The sequence below is a fragment of the Columba livia genome, chromosome 2 (assembly GCF_036013475.1).
Source record: "Columba livia isolate bColLiv1 breed racing homer chromosome 2, bColLiv1.pat.W.v2, whole genome shotgun sequence".
NCBI classification, from domain to species: Eukaryota; Metazoa; Chordata; class Aves; order Columbiformes; family Columbidae; genus Columba; species Columba livia.
The window spans coordinates 162,035,686-162,051,166 of NC_088603.1; the positions used below are offsets into that span (position 1 = coordinate 162,035,686).

The window sequence follows — 15,481 nt, forward strand, 5'->3', positions numbered from 1 at the left end:
TTCCTCTTTTTTTTCCATCTTCCTTCCTTTACCTTTTCCATTTTCCCCTCTTATTTTCACTTTCCATTTCCTTTCCTTTCTCAGTTTTCATTTCGGTTCATTTCCGTTCCCGTTCCCGCTCACGACGTTAATTTGCGTTTCTGTTTCCGTTGCATCGTCTCCTCGTCGCTGTGTCCGTTGCCCAGTGACCCAGCACATTCACGACATCCTGGCCAGGAGCACTAAGAAGAAGCCCAAATTGCGCAAGAAACCCAAGCCCCATAGCGACCAGCACCATGGTAGGGGCTGCACCCCAAGCCCCCCAAGTCGGGGGGCAAAGCTTTCATGGCCCAGGAAATAACAGCAATGGCACAAAGACAATAACAGAAATTATATGGATTAACATTAATTCATAGAAATTTATACCATACTTAATATATTCTTATAAATTACTAACACAAAGTAAATTATACAAATATAATGGGTGGTTGTATATTAGATATCATAATATATTATATATATATATTAGATATCATCATATTTTGTATTTTATTTTATATTACATATATTATCTATAGGGTTACCTATAAATATATGTTATTTATTTAATATATGTTATTTATTTCTAAATATATGAGATATATATATATATATTTATAGGCAACCTTATAGAAAATTTATAAATATATATATATATAATGTTATTAATTAAATATAGTGTGTAACAGGAACACGGATAATGGAAATATAATAATAAAAATAAATATAGTATATGTTATATAATATATAATAATATAATATATTATAATATATTATAATATATTATAATATATTAAAACATATAATAATATATAATAAATATAGATATATTAATAAATACATAATGAAAATAAATATATATAAATAAATACATAAAGGATACAAATATAATATGTGCTATACTATGTACTATATTCTATATACCATATAATATATACTATATCATATATAACATATACGATATAACAAATCATATATAATATATACTATATCATATATAACAAATAATATCTACTATATAATATAAAGAGTATAATATGTAAGATAATATTTAACATTGAGTATATATAATGTATATCACAGAATATATAATATGATATTTTATATAATTATAATTATATTAGATATATTATATAATATTATATTACATATTATTATAATTCTAATTATATTATATATCATATGATATTATATATTATTATATTATATTGGATCTTATATTATGCTATATTATATGTAGATGTAGAATATTACCTACTATATTTATATATATAATGTCATAGATAAATATATATAACATTATATATAACAATTTTATAATGTTATATAATGTTATATATAACATTATCTATCAACATATGATATTTTATATCATATATACTATAAATGAATTTAAAGTCATTAACACAAGGGAGAAGGCAGGAATTTAATTAAGCGGCACCACCGAGAAGACGCTGGTGAGTTTTGTGGGTGTTTGATGTTGACCTCGAGGTGACCACGAGTCCCCGAGGTGCCACAACTGTCACCGGTGGGCTGGGGGGTCGTGGGACGAGCCCCTTTTCCCAGTATCCTCTGGAGCTTGGGGGGTTTTGCTGAGAACCCCAAAACCAGAGTGGGATGTCGGTGAAGGTTCAACATCCAAGATGGAACCAAGAGGTTCCTGGTGCAACTTGAGGGACCTCAACCTGGAGCTCCAGCCGTGGTGGGGCTGGGGGTGGAGACACCCCAAGAAATGGCTTCGTAGCCATTAATTAACGTTGATGTTAAATATCTTCATCAACAACATTGATGGTGGGATCCAGAGCATCCTCAGCAAGATCCCACCAAGTTGAGTGGTGGGATTGACCCACCTGAGGAACCTGGGCAAGCTGGAGAAGTGATGGCCCATGTGAAACTCTTGAGGTTCCACCAGGCCCAAAGGCAGGTCCTGCACCTGGGTGGGGACAATGAGGCTGGGGGATGGATGGAGAGTGAAGGACTTGGGGACACTGGTGGGTGACAAATGGGACAGGAGCTGGCCAGGAAGCCAATTATCTCCTGGGCTGCAACTTGATATAGATAAAGATGTCCCTCACTGAAGGGTGGATGGTCTAGATGTTCTTCAAAGGTCCCTTCTAGCCCAAATCCTTCTAGCCCAAATCCAGAGCATTGAGCAACCTCATCTAGTTGTAGACATCCCTGCCCATGGCAGAGCGGTTGGTCTAGATGACCTTCAAAGGTCCCTTCCAACCCAAACCATTCCATGATTCGATGACTCCAGCAGGTGGAGAAGGATGGGCACCAGCTTTGAGGTCACCCCCTCATTGGGGATGGACAGAAAAGTAGCTGATCCCAAGTCCCCAAGTTTGGTTTGAACCAAAAAGGTCCCATTGAGGGGTCAAAACTACAAGTTTCAAAGTGACCAAAAGAGAGAAGGTGCCAGATGATGGATCTTTTTTGTTCATTTTGCCCATTTTTAAGCTCTTAGAAGAATTTATGGGGCTTCCAGCATCTTCTGGGGTGGTCCGGAAGGTACCACCAGATCCCCATAGCTCTAAGATGCAGGATGCTGGAACATTTCCCTTGAGATGAGCCCATTGGATGCTCCAAGGGTTGAGGGTGCCACCTCCTTGTTGAAGAACATCAGGTAGAGAGGATGGATGGTGTAGGGGGGATGAAGGTAGAAATGGTGGCATCAGGAGGAGAAGATGGATGGTGGGGCAAGTGACAGTGGCATTGATGTCTATGGGGTGACAAATCACCCCAACAGCTGGGACATCCTTGCACAAGGCCACCAGAGTGATGGAGCCAAGAGGATTCCAGGGCTCCATGTTTGGTGGGTACGAGGACATTGGCTTCTCCAAGGTCTGAGGCTCTTGGGGAGAAGGTTGAGTTGTGGAGATACCTCCTGCAAGAAGGTTCTCCTCAAAAACCCCTCAGGAGCGGTGACAGGGACAGAGATGGAGCATCCCAGGGTGGACCCTGAGCCCCTCCTGGAGCTGAGATGAGCTTCACCCCTCCAGGAGGGGACAGTCCCCTCCTGTGACCCACCCCGTGACCCCAAAGTGACGCCCACTCCCTCTCGTCTCTTTTGCAGGGGTGGCCATCAGCACCTACGCCAAGTACTGCTACAACAAGCTGCAGAAGGCGGCTCTGACGGGAGCCAAGAAGGTATCGGCCAAGCGTTGGGCATGGGGAGGGCCACCACCATCCATGGCCACCATAGGGCCACCAGGGTTTGAGGTTGGGGTCTGGAAGAGAAGGAGGAGGGATGAAGCTGAGGAGAGGGGGAAGGAAGGTGGCAGCTTGTGCCAGAGACGTGGTGAGGATGGTCTGGGTATCTCCAGCGTGGTTTAACCATTGCTGCATCTCCTCTGGGGATCTTCAGGGATGTTCTAGGGACCTTCTGGTGTCCACCAGGTCCTTCCCAAACCTGCTTATCAGCAAGGGACCCAACAGGGAGTCTGGAAATGATCCCAGGAGCAAAAGCATGACAAGGGTTGGACAGGATGTTCCAGCAGCTCCCATGCACGTGTCCTCTCTGTCCATTTCCTCTTCTGCATCCCACCTGTGACCATCTCCTCTTCTGCATCCCGCCACACACATGGCCGCTGTGTCCATCTCATCTTTTGCATCCCACCACCCACATGTCCACTGTGTCCATCTCATCTTCTGCATCCCACCTGTGCCCATCTCCTCTTCTGCATCCCACCACCCAAATGTCCACTTTGTCCATCTCATCTTCTGCATCCCACCACCCAAATGTCCACTGTGTCCATCTCCTCTTGTGCATCCCACCTGCATCCATCTCTTCTTCTGTGCCCCACCTGTGTCCATCTCCTCTTCCGCATCCCACCATACTCATGTCCACTGTGTCCACCTTCCCTTCTGTGTCCCACCACCCAAATGTCCACTGTGTCCGTCTCTTCTCTGCATCCCACCTGTGTCCAATCTCCTCTTCCACGTTCAATCATGCACGTGTCCTCTGGTCCATCTCCTGTATCCCCCCACCCATGTGTCTACTGCGTCTATCTCCTCTTCTGCATCCCACCTGTGTCCATCTCCTCTTCTGTGTCCCACCGCACACATGTCCACTTCATCTTGGTGTAGATGCTCCAGCATGGCCGTGGCCCCACAGCAGAGCTTGGGGTTCCTACCAGGCCTCATGGGGACAGTCCCCAGGGCTGGATGGAGACACCTACCAGCACATGGCCACACTGGAGACCTTGGCCAGGTTGGCTGGAGCTCATCTATTGCTCCATCCACTGTTCCCACCACGCCGTCGGCTCTGGACGTGTCACAACCATCCATGGTGCTGGGATTGAGCAGGACCCTGTCCCGCTTGTGGGGACATTGATGCCACCAGTGACCTCTCTTGTCTCTCCCAGGGCCTGAAGAAGCCAAACATTGAGGAGATCCGCCACGCCAAGAACGCCGTCTTCAACCCTTCCATGTTCGGCAGCAGCCTGCAGGACATCATCACCATGCAGAAGGAGCGGTACCCTGACCGGCAGCTGCCCTGGGTGCAGACCCGCCTCTCCGAGGAGGTCCTGGCGCTCAACGGGGACCAGACCGAGGGGATCTTCAGGTAAAGCCACCTACAGCTGCAGGGAGACCCCCAGGATGGTGACATCATGATGGACCTTCTCATGGTGGAAGCCATAACAAGTGACCACATTACAGGGCAGCCCCAAACTTCTCCTTGCTCCAAGGCCATGAGGAGTTCACGGCAGGGTCATGCCCATTCTTTGGTGCCCACCAGAGTTATCTTGGGGTCTTCACACGGCCCCATCTCGCAGCAGGATGTCACATCCCTATGGGGCAGCAACCCAGTTCTAAAATGGCTCCATCCCCAGCTGATGTCCCCTCTTGGATCTTCTTGATGTCCCCTCCTTGTTCTCCTTGATGTCCCCTCCTGGTTCTCCTTGATGTCCCCTCTTGATTCTCCTTGGTCTCCTCTTGATTCTCCTTAATGTCTCCTCCTTGTTCTCCTGATGTCCCCTCTTGATTCTCCTTGGTGTCCCCTCCTTGTTCTCCTTGATGTCTCGTCCATGTTCTCCTTGATGTCCTCTCCTGGTTCTCCTTGATACCCCCACTTGGTTCTCCTTGATATCCCCTCTTGATTCTCCTTGGTGTCCCCACCTTGTTCTCCTTGATGTCTCCTCCTTGATGTCCTCTCCTGGTTCTCCTTGATGTCTCTTCTCGGTTCTCCTCAGTGTCACCTCCTGGTTCTCCTTGATATCTCCTCTTGATTCTCCTTGATGTCCCCTCTGGGCTCTCCTTGGTGCCCATCCGTGTTCTCCTTAATGTTCCCTCTTGGTTCTCCTTAATGTCTCCTCCTTGTTCTCCTTGATGTCCCGCCTTAGTTCTCCTTGAGCCCCACATGCACCCAGGGGTCCCCAAAGCCCGGGGAGTGTGTCACAAGGTGGGTCCCCATCTCTTGCTTGGGGACCAACATCTCTTCTCGCCGCAGAGTCCCTGGTGACATCGACGAGGTCAACGCCCTCAAGCTGCAGGTGGACCAGTGGAAGATCCCCACCGGCTTGGAGGACCCCCATGTTCCTGGTAGGACCTCTAGGGTGCCATAGGGTGGAGAATCAGGTCCTCCACCCACCAGGTCTCAACACCTACCGATCTTCTGCTCCTCCCACCAGCCTCCCTGCTGAAGCTCTGGTACCGGGAGCTGGAGGAACCGTTGATCCCCCACGAGTTCTACGAACAGTGCATCACCCACTATGAGAACCCCGAGGCCGCCATCACCGTCGTCCACTCTCTGCCCAGGATCAACAAAATGGTGCTGTGCTACCTCATCCGCTTCCTACAGGTAGGTCCAGGACCTCCCCGGTGGCCCCCAGGGCCACCACCCAGCCTGGTGGCCTCTCTTGAGGTGGTTTTGGGTTCCTCAAGTTGCTGTGGGGTTTCCCCATGTGGTGACCTCCCTCTCATCCAAGAACCAGGAGGTCCACATGGTTCCTCTACCCATCTCCTACCACCCCATCACTTGCCACCTTCCTCCCCACCCTCCAGGTCTTCGTGCAGCCAGCCAACGTGGCCGTCACCAAGATGGACGTCAATAACCTGGCCATGGTGATGGCCCCCAACTGCCTGCGCTGCCAATCGGACGACCCGCGGATCATCTTCGAGAACACCCGCAAGGAGATGTCCTTCATCCGGGTGCTCATCCAGCACCTCGACACCAGCTTCATGGAGGGTGTCCTATAGCGGCTGCCACCACCTGTCCCCTCCTGTCCCACCCCCCTCGCCCAAGGAGCACAAGCTGGACCCTGCAGAAGGAGGTGGCTTGTCCCACCATCTCTGTCCCCTCCTGCCCGTCCTACAGCAGGACATGGGACTGTTCTCCAAGCCCCATCCCAACCATCTCACTGCCCACCTGGTCACTGGCCATGTTGGGGGCCACCCGGGGACGGCAGCACCCCCGGAGTGGGCGAGGAGCATCCTGGGTGTCCCCTGTGGCCATGGGTGACAGCGGGGACCTGGGGAGCAGGTGACAACGTGGAGGCTGGTCAGGGATGTCTTCCTTGGGGTTGGGTCAGGCTACAGCAGAGAGCAGAGCCATGGGGCCACCATGGGGCCGGGAGAACCTCCAGGGCCAAGAGAAGCCACTAGTGATGAGCACCTGGAGAACGTGGCATATGGGGGACCAGAGTGACAACCATCCTGGTGGCAGAAGAGTCCCAGCTTGCGGGGAGGAGGACCATGGGTGGGGCTGTGGGCACCCAGGAGTGGGTGCTGGGGGTCCCTCAGGAGCTGCCGTGTGGCTAGTTGACCACCCTTGGGTGCTGGAGGAGGCCACACGTGTCATGGTGCCCGTCTCACAGCAGCAGGCAGGACACCAGACCCATCTCACCACACTTTGGCACCACCAGGCCCCAAAGGACCTGTCTGAGCACCCACTATGTTAGCTTGGGCCTGTGGGACCCATCAGAGGACCCATCATCTACTCCTGGCCTTGGGAGACCCATCCTGACACCAACCATCTCTGCGTGGACCTGCTGGAGTCATCTTGGTACCCGTCATCTCCTCCTGGTCCTGCTGGACTCATCCTAGCACCCATCATCTCCTGCTGGTCCTGCCCAACCCAACTTACAACCTCAAATCTTTGCTTGGTCCTCCTGGACCCATCTTGGTGTCCGTCATCTCCTCCTAGTCCTGCTGGACTCATCTTGATGCCCGTCATCTCCACTTCATTTTGCCCAACTCATCTTGGCACCCATCATCTCTTCCTGGTCCTGCTGGACCCATCTTGGCACCCGTTATCTCCCTCTGCTTCTCCTGGACCCGTTTTGGTGACCATCATCTCCTCCGGGTCCTACTGAACTCACCTTGGTGTCCATCATCCCTGCTTGTCCTTGCTGGACTGATCTTGGTGCCTGTCATTTCCTCATTCTGCCCAACTCATCTTGGCACCCATCATCTCTTCCTGGTCCTGCCCAACCCATTTTGGTGCCCACCATCTCCAGGTCCTACCCATCCCAATTGGTGTCCATCATCTCCAGGTCTGTCCAACATATCTTGGTGCCCACCATTGCCTGATTCTCCTGCCCAACCCATCTTGGCACCCATCTCCTCCAGGTCCTACCCAACCCAACTTGGTGCCCACCATCTCTTGGTTCTCCTGCCTAACCCATCTCCAGGTCCTGCCCAACCCAACTTGGTGCCCACATCTTGGTCCTGTCCACCTCATCTTGGTGCTCATCATCTCCAGGTTCTCCTACACCCACCTTGACATCCATCATCTCCTCCTGCTTCTCCTGGACCCATCTTGGCACCCAACATCTCCAGGTCCTACCCAATCCTGCTTGGTGCCCATCATGTCCTGGTTCTCCTGCCCAAACCAACTTGGTGCCCATCATCTCCATGTCCTGCCCAACTCACCTTGGCACCAAACACCTCTTGATTCTCCTGGGCACATCTTGGTGCCCATCATCTCCTCTTGGCCCTGCCCAACCTATCTAGGCAACCACCATCACCAGGTCCTGCCCAAGCCAACTTGGTGCCATCATCTCCAGGTCCTGCCCAATTTGTGTTGGCACCCACCATCTCCAGGTTCTCTTGTCCAACCCAACTTGGTGCCCATCATCTCCAGATCCTGCCTAACCCACCTTGGAACCCATAATCTCCAGACCCATCTACCTAACTTGGTGCCCGTCATCACCTGGTCTGGCCCAATCCACTTTGGCACCCACCGTCTGCAAGTCCCACCTTCCCACCTTGGCCACCATCATCTCATGTTCCCGTCCAACCCAACTTGGTGACCATGATTTCCTGGTTCTCCTGCCCAACCCACCTTGGTGCCCACCAACTCCAGGTCCTGCCCAACCCACCTTGGCACCCACCATCTCCTGGGTCTCCTGACCAACCCAATTTGGTGCCCAGCATCTCCAGGTCCTGCACAACCCACCTGGGCACCCACCATCTCCTGGGTCTCCTGACCAACCCAATTTGGTGCCCAGCATCTCCTGGTCCTCCCCAACCCAAATTGGTACCCACAGCTTGGTCCTGCCCAACTCATCTTGGTGCTCATCATCTCCAGGTTCTCCTGCACCCACCTTGACACCCACCATCTTCTCATGTTTCTCCCAGACCTATCTTGGCACCCACCAACTGCAGGTCCTGCCCAACCCAACTTGGCACCCACCATCTCCTGGTCATGCCCAACCCAACTTGGTACCCGTCATCTCCAGGTCCTGCCCAACCCTATTTGGTACCCACCATCTCCAGGTCCTGCCCAACCTGACTTGGTGCCATCATCTCGAGGTCCTTCCCAACCCAACTTGGTACCCACCATCTCCAGGTCATACCCAACCCAACTTGGTACCCACCATCTCCAGGTCATGCCCAACCCAACGTGGTGTCCATCATCTGGTTCTCCTGCCAAACCCACCATCAACTCCAGGTCCTGCCCAACCCAACTTGGTACCCATCATCTCCAGGTCCTGCCCAACCCACCTTGGCACCCACCATCTCCAGGTCCTGCCCAACCCAACTTGGTACACATCATCTCCAGGTCCTGCCCAACCCATTTTTGGCACCCACCCATCATCTCCAGGTCCTTCCCAACCCACCTTGGTACCCACCATCTCCAGGTCCTGCCCAACCCAACATGGTATCCATCATCTGGTTCTCCTGCCCAGCCCACCATCAGCTCCAGGTCCTGCCCAACCCAACTTGGTACCCACCATCTCCAGGTCCTACCCAACCCAACTTGGTACCCATCATCTCCAGGTCCTGCCCAACCCAACTTGGTACCCACCAACTCCAGGTCATGCCCAACCCAACTTGGTACCCATCATCTCCAGGTCCTTCCCAACCCAACTTGGTACCCACCATCTCCAGGTCCTGCCCAACCCAACGTGGTGTCCATCATCTGGTTCTCCTGCCTAACCCACCATCAGCTCCAGGTCCTGCCCAACCCAACTTGGTACCCATCATCTCCAGGTCCTGCCCAACCAATTTTGGCACCCATCATCTCCAGATCCTGCCCAACCCAACTTGGTACCCACCAACTCCAGGTCATGCCCAACCCAACTTGGTACCCATCATCTCCAGGTCCTTCCCAACCCAACTTGGTACCCACCATCTCCAGGTCCTGCCCAACCCAACGTGGTGTCCATCATCTGGTTCTCCTGCCCAACCCACCATCAGCTCCAGGTCCTGCCCAACCCAACTTGGTACCTGTCATCTCAAGGTCATGCCCAACCCAACTTAGTACCCACCAACTCCAGGTCCTGCCCAACCCAACTTGGTACCCACCATCTCCAGGTCATGCCCAACCCAACTTGGTACCCACCATCTCCAGGTCATGCCCAACCCAACGTGGTGTCCATCATCTGGTTCTCCTGCCCAACCCACCATCAACTCCAGGTCCTGCCCAACCCAACTTGGTACCCATCATCTCCAGGTCCTTCCCAACCCAACTTGGTACCCACCTTCTCCAGGTCCTGCCCAACCCAACGTGGTGTCCATCATCTGGTTCTCCTGCCCAACCCACCATCAACTCCAGGTCCTGCCCAACCCACCTTGGCACCCACCATCTCCAGGTCCTGCCCAACCCAACTTGGTACCCATCATCTCCAGATCCTGCCCAACCCAACTTGGTACCCGTCATCTCCAGGTCCTTTCCAACCCAACTTGGTACCCACCATCTCCAGGTCATGCCCAACCCAACGTGGTGTCCATCATCTGGTTCTCCTGCCCAACCCACCATCAGCTCCAGGTCCTGCCCAACCCAACTTGGTACCTGTCATCTCCAGGTCCTACCCAACCCAACTTGGTACCCATCATCTCCAGGTCCTGCCCAACCCAACTTGGTACCCATCATCTCCAGGTCCTGCCCAACCCACCTTGGCACCCACCATCTCCAGGTCCTGCCCAACCCAACTTGGTACCCATCATCTCCAGATCCTGCCCAACCCATTTTGGCACCCACCATCTCCAGGTCCTACCCAACCCAACTTGGTACCCATCATCTCCAGGTCCTGCCCAACCCATTTTTGGCACCCATCATCTCCAGGTCCTGCCCAACCCAACTTGGTACCCATCATCTCCGGGTCCTGCCCAACCCAACGTGGTGTCCATCATCTTGTTCTCCTGCCCAACCCACCATCTCCAGGTCCTGCCCATCCCAACTTGGTGCCCACCATCTACAGGTTCTTCTGCCCAGCACCCCCGACATCCACCATCTCACGGTTCTCTTGGACCCCCCCTCACCCACCACCCACCCCAAGGTCCCCGCAGCAGCAGGACGTGCCCCCTCCACCCCCATGGCCACCCCCCCATGTGCCTTCGGGGTGACAAGGGACCTTGGGGGGCACCAGTGGGGGGAGCACCCATCAGACCTTATAGATCTAGAAACTTAATTATCATTAATTAGCACCCCCCCCCCCCCCAATTTTCAAGCCAGATGATATTTTCAAAGGGGGGGTCCACAAAGTGGACGGTCCCTATGGTGGGGGGGGGGTCCCTATGGTGTGGGGGTCCCTATGGTGGGGAGTCCCTATGGTGGGGGGACCCTATGGTGGGGGGGTCCCCAAGGTAGAGGGTCCCTGTGGTGGGGGGGTCCCTATGGTGGGGAGTCCCTATGGTGGGGGGACCCTATGGTGGGGGGGTCCCCAAGGTAGAGGGTCCCTATGGTGGGGGGTCCCAATGGTGGGGACCTAGTCCTATGGTGGGGGGACCCTATGGTGGGGGGGTCCCTAAGGTAGAGGGTCCCTATGGTGGGGGGGGTCCCTATGGTGGGGAGTCCCTATGGTGGGGGGACCCTATGGTGGGGGGGTCCCCAAGGTAGAGGGTCCCTATGGTGGGGGGTCCCAATGGTGGGGACCTAGTCCTATGGTGGGGGGGTCCCCAAGGTGGAGGGTCCCTATGGTGGGGTGTCCCTATGGTGGGGGGGTCCCTATGGTGGGGAGGGTCCCCAAGGTGATGGGGCGCCCCCTGGTGGGGTGGGGGGGACACCCAGCGCTACCTCCCAGCTCTGCTCACTGCCAGGGGCCGGGGAGGGGACATGGGGGGGGGTGACACCCCGGGGTGGGGGGGGGGAGGTGACACCCCGGGGTGACAGCGGGGGGAGGGGCGTCCCCGCTTCAACTTCCATTTAATCCTTTTATTCCACCCCCCCCCCGAGTTTTATATTATTTTCTTTGTCCCCCCCCCTTGTTTGTTTTTAGACTCGAGGTTTTATTTATTATGAAAAATTATTACAAAAATAATAATAAATAATAATAATTAATAATAATAAAAGGGATCAACCGCCCCCCCCACCCCCACCCCCACCACTGTGGGACCCCCCGGCCCCTCCCCCACGTGGGGGGAGGGGGGTAGTGGGGGGGGGAGAGGAGGGGGGGGGGGTCCCCTATAGGCTGCCGAACTCTGTACTTGGGGCGCGCGGACGTATAGAGGCGCCTCCCTCCCCCCACATCGTGTGAATAAAGCAACGTATGGACAGAGCGACGTATGGAGCGGGTCGTTCACTCTGGAGCGGAGCGATGGCTGGGGCGGGGGGGGATGGGTTATAGGGGCTATAGGGGGTGGCTGCTCCCAAGGGGTGTGCGGGGATATATAAGAGGCTATGGGGGATGTATAGGGCGCTAAACAAGCCTCAGTGATCCCATGCAGCATCTATAGGGCATATATGGTCATGGCCCAGCATGTAGGTTGTATAGGGACACACCACCAATGATGTACGGGCTCTATAGGGAAGACCTAGCCATCCCATATATCATCTATAGGGTGTGTATATGTGGCCCCCACCACTCAGGCTGTATAGGGACACCCCAGACATGATATGCAGCATCTATAGAGTCTATATGGTCATACCCACCACACAGGTTATATAGAGAAGCCTCAGCCATCCCATACATCATCTATAGGGTGTATTTTGTAATTCCCCACCACACAGGCTGTATAGGGAACACCCACCCATCCCATACATCATCTATAGGGTGTATATATGTGGCCCCCACAACTCAGGCTGTACAGGGACACCCCACCCATGATATGCAGCATCTATAGAGTCTATATGGTCATATCCACCACACAGGTTATATAGAGAAGCCTCAGCCATCCCATACATCATCTATAGGGTGTATTTGGTAATTCCCCACCACTCAGGCTGTATAGGGACCCCCCACCCATGCTATACATCTCTATGGGTTATATATATGTGGCCCCCACCACTCAGGCTGCACAGGGACACTCCAACCTTCATGTACAGTCTCTATAGGGTGTATATGGTCATTCCCCACCACATAGGCTCTATAGGGAAGCCCCACCCATCCCATACATCATCTATAGGGTATATACGGTCATGCCCCCTGCCCTGCAGGCTGTATAGCATGTATAGGGCTCCCCCTACAAGCAGCACAGGGTGAACCAGGCACTATAGGGTGTACTGGGATGTATAGGTACCACACCCCCCAGATATATATGTACCACCCCAGGGCATAGGGATGTACACAGGGTCTATAGGGAGTGTATAGGGGTAAACAGAGGGGTGTATAGGAAGAGATGGGGGAGCACAGGTGTATATATAGATGCATAAAGCTATAGCGGGACATAAACTTCCCCAGTGGTATGTAAAGCTATGCAGGGATGTATATAGGGACATATAAACCTCCCCAGGGATGTACATAGGGGCACCTGAAGGTATCAAGGGGAGCTCAGGACATATAGAGGGTTTCTATAGGGGGGCACAGGGGTGTAGGGGAGCATATGGCTGTCTATGGGGGTGCATGGGTGTCTATAGGGATTTCTATAGGGTGCACAGAGGCACACAGGGAGTGCATGGGTTGTATATAGGGGCAGGTGGGTGCATATAGGGGTGTATGGGTCTCTATAGGGCCACATGGGTCTATATAGAAGTATGGGGGCATGTATAGGGTGTATGGGTGTCTATGGGGGAGTCGGTGTCTATATTGGGTCTGAGTGCCTATAGGAGTGTGTGAATGTATATAGGGGTGTGTATAGGACCACACAGGGGGTATGAGTGTCTATAGGGCTGTATGGGTGTCTATAGGGGTCTGTAGGTGTGTATGGGGCACTTGGGTAGCTGTAGTGTGTATAGATATTTATAGGGGTGGGTGGGGGGTCTGTAGGGCCTATAGGGGCAGATGGGTGTCTATAGAGATGCAAAGAGGTATGTGGGTGTCTATAGGGGTGTACCAGTGACTATAGGGGTAGGTGGGTGTCTATAGGGAGCACGCGTATCTATAGGGCCGTGGGGTATCTGTAGGGGTGGGTGGGTGTGTATATATAGTATGGGTGGCTATAGGTGCCTATAGGGGCTAGAGGTGTCTATAAGGGGGTGTGGGTGCCTATAGGGGGTCTGGGTATCTATAGGAGGGGGTGGGTGTCTGTAGGGTATATAGGTGTCTATAGGGGTAGACAGTGGCTGTATGGGTGTCTACTGGAGTGCACAGGGAGTATAGGTGTGTATAAGGGTTCATGGGCATCTACAGGGTGTCTATAGGGGGCAGGGATGGCTATGGGGGCCATACGTCTCTATAGGGGTGCAGGGGTGTCTATAGGGGTGCATAGGCGACTATAGGGGTTATAAGTATCTATGGGAGGCATGGGTGTCTATAGGAGTGACATAGAAGCATCCATAGGAGCTATGAGTGTCTCTAGGGCAGCAGGGGTGTCTATAGGGGCTATGAGCATCTATAGGATTGCATGAGCATCTATGGGGTGCAGGGGTGTCTATAAGGGTCCCCAGGGCTACATGGGTGCCTATAGGGCCCCTGGGTGTCCATAGGTGGGCATGGGTATCTATAGGGGTGATGAGTGTCTATCTATAAGGACAGGCGTGTCTATAGGGGAGCAGAAGTGTCTATAGGGGTGCCCAGGGCTACATGGATGTCTATAGGGGCTATAAGTGTCTTTAGGACCCCGGTGTCTCCATAGGTGCCATGGTGTCCATAGGGGCCATAAGTGTCTATAGGGGGGACATGGGTGTCTATAGGAGTGATGACTGTCTATCTATAGGGGCAGGTGTGTCTATAGGAAGGCAGGGGTGTCTACAGTGGCCATAAGTGTCTATAGGGGTGCATGAGTATCTATAGGGGTGCCCAGGACTACATGGCTCTCTATAGGGCCCCTGGGTGTCCACGGGCTCTGGGATGTGTCTGTAGGGGCTACAAGCATCTATAGGGGGGCAGGGGTGCCTATAAGGGCTATGAGCATCTATAGGGGGCACCTATAGGCCCGATGAGTGTCTATCCATAGGAGCTACAAGTGTCTATAGGGGGGCAGGGGTGCCTATAGGGGCTATGAGCGTCTATAGGGGGCAGACGGGTATCTATAGGGCCGATGAGTGTTTACCCATAGGGGCCATAAGTGTCTATAGGGAGGCAGGGGTGTCTATAGGGGCTATGAGTGTCTATAGGGGTGACATGGGTATGTACAGGGCCAAGGAGTGTCTATCCATAGGGGCCATAAGTGTCTATAGGGGGGCAGGGGTGTCTATAGGGGGCAGACGGGTATCTATAGGGCCGATTAGTGTCTACCCATAGGGGCCATAAGTATCTATAGGGGGGCAGCAGTGTCTATAGGGGCTACGAGTGTCTATAGGGGGGCAGGGGTGCCTATAGGGGCTATGAGCGTCTATAGGGGCAGACGGGTATCTATAGAGCCGATGAGTGTCTACCCATAGGGGCCATAAGTGTCTATAGGGGCTATAAGTGTCTATAGGGGTGACATGAGTATCTATAGGGCTGATGAGTGTCTATCTATAGGGGCTACGAGTGTCTATAGGGGAGCAGGGGTGCCTATAAGGGCTATGAGTGTCTATAGAGGGCACACGGGTATCTATAGGGCCGATGAGTGTCTATCCATAGGGGCCATAAGTGTCTATAGGGGGGCAGGGGTGCCTATAGGGGCTATAAGTGTCTATAGGGGTGACATAAGTATCTATAGGGCTGATGAGTGTCTATCTATAGGGGCTACGAGTGTCTATAAGGGGGCAAGG

At 52.8% G+C, this 15,481-nt stretch overlaps 1 protein-coding gene across 8 annotated transcripts in view; it reads left to right on the plus strand.

Moving 5' to 3' along the window:
- The window catches only part of ARHGAP39 (Rho GTPase activating protein 39), a 159,533-nt gene extending 148,669 nt beyond the window's left edge, over positions 1–10,864 (plus strand). For 4 of the 8 annotated variants that reach the window (XM_065054666.1, XM_065054668.1, XM_021281978.2 and 1 more), the window contains 6 exons: positions 186–278; positions 3,095–3,168; positions 4,386–4,585; positions 5,471–5,562; positions 5,652–5,821; positions 6,025–9,009. In XM_065054666.1, the coding sequence (XP_064910738.1) occupies positions 186–278; positions 3,095–3,168; positions 4,386–4,585; positions 5,471–5,562; positions 5,652–5,821; positions 6,025–6,219 (824 nt within the window). In that variant the 3' untranslated portion in view covers positions 6,220–9,009. Of the gene's footprint in view, positions 1–185; positions 279–3,094; positions 3,169–4,385; positions 4,586–5,470; positions 5,563–5,651; positions 5,822–6,024; positions 9,010–9,169 lie in introns of those variants that run through there. The other 4 variants (XR_010470823.1, XR_010470825.1, XR_010470824.1 and 1 more) reach the window with 4 other exon arrangements.
- Positions 10,865–15,481: the final 4,617 nt, after the last annotated feature.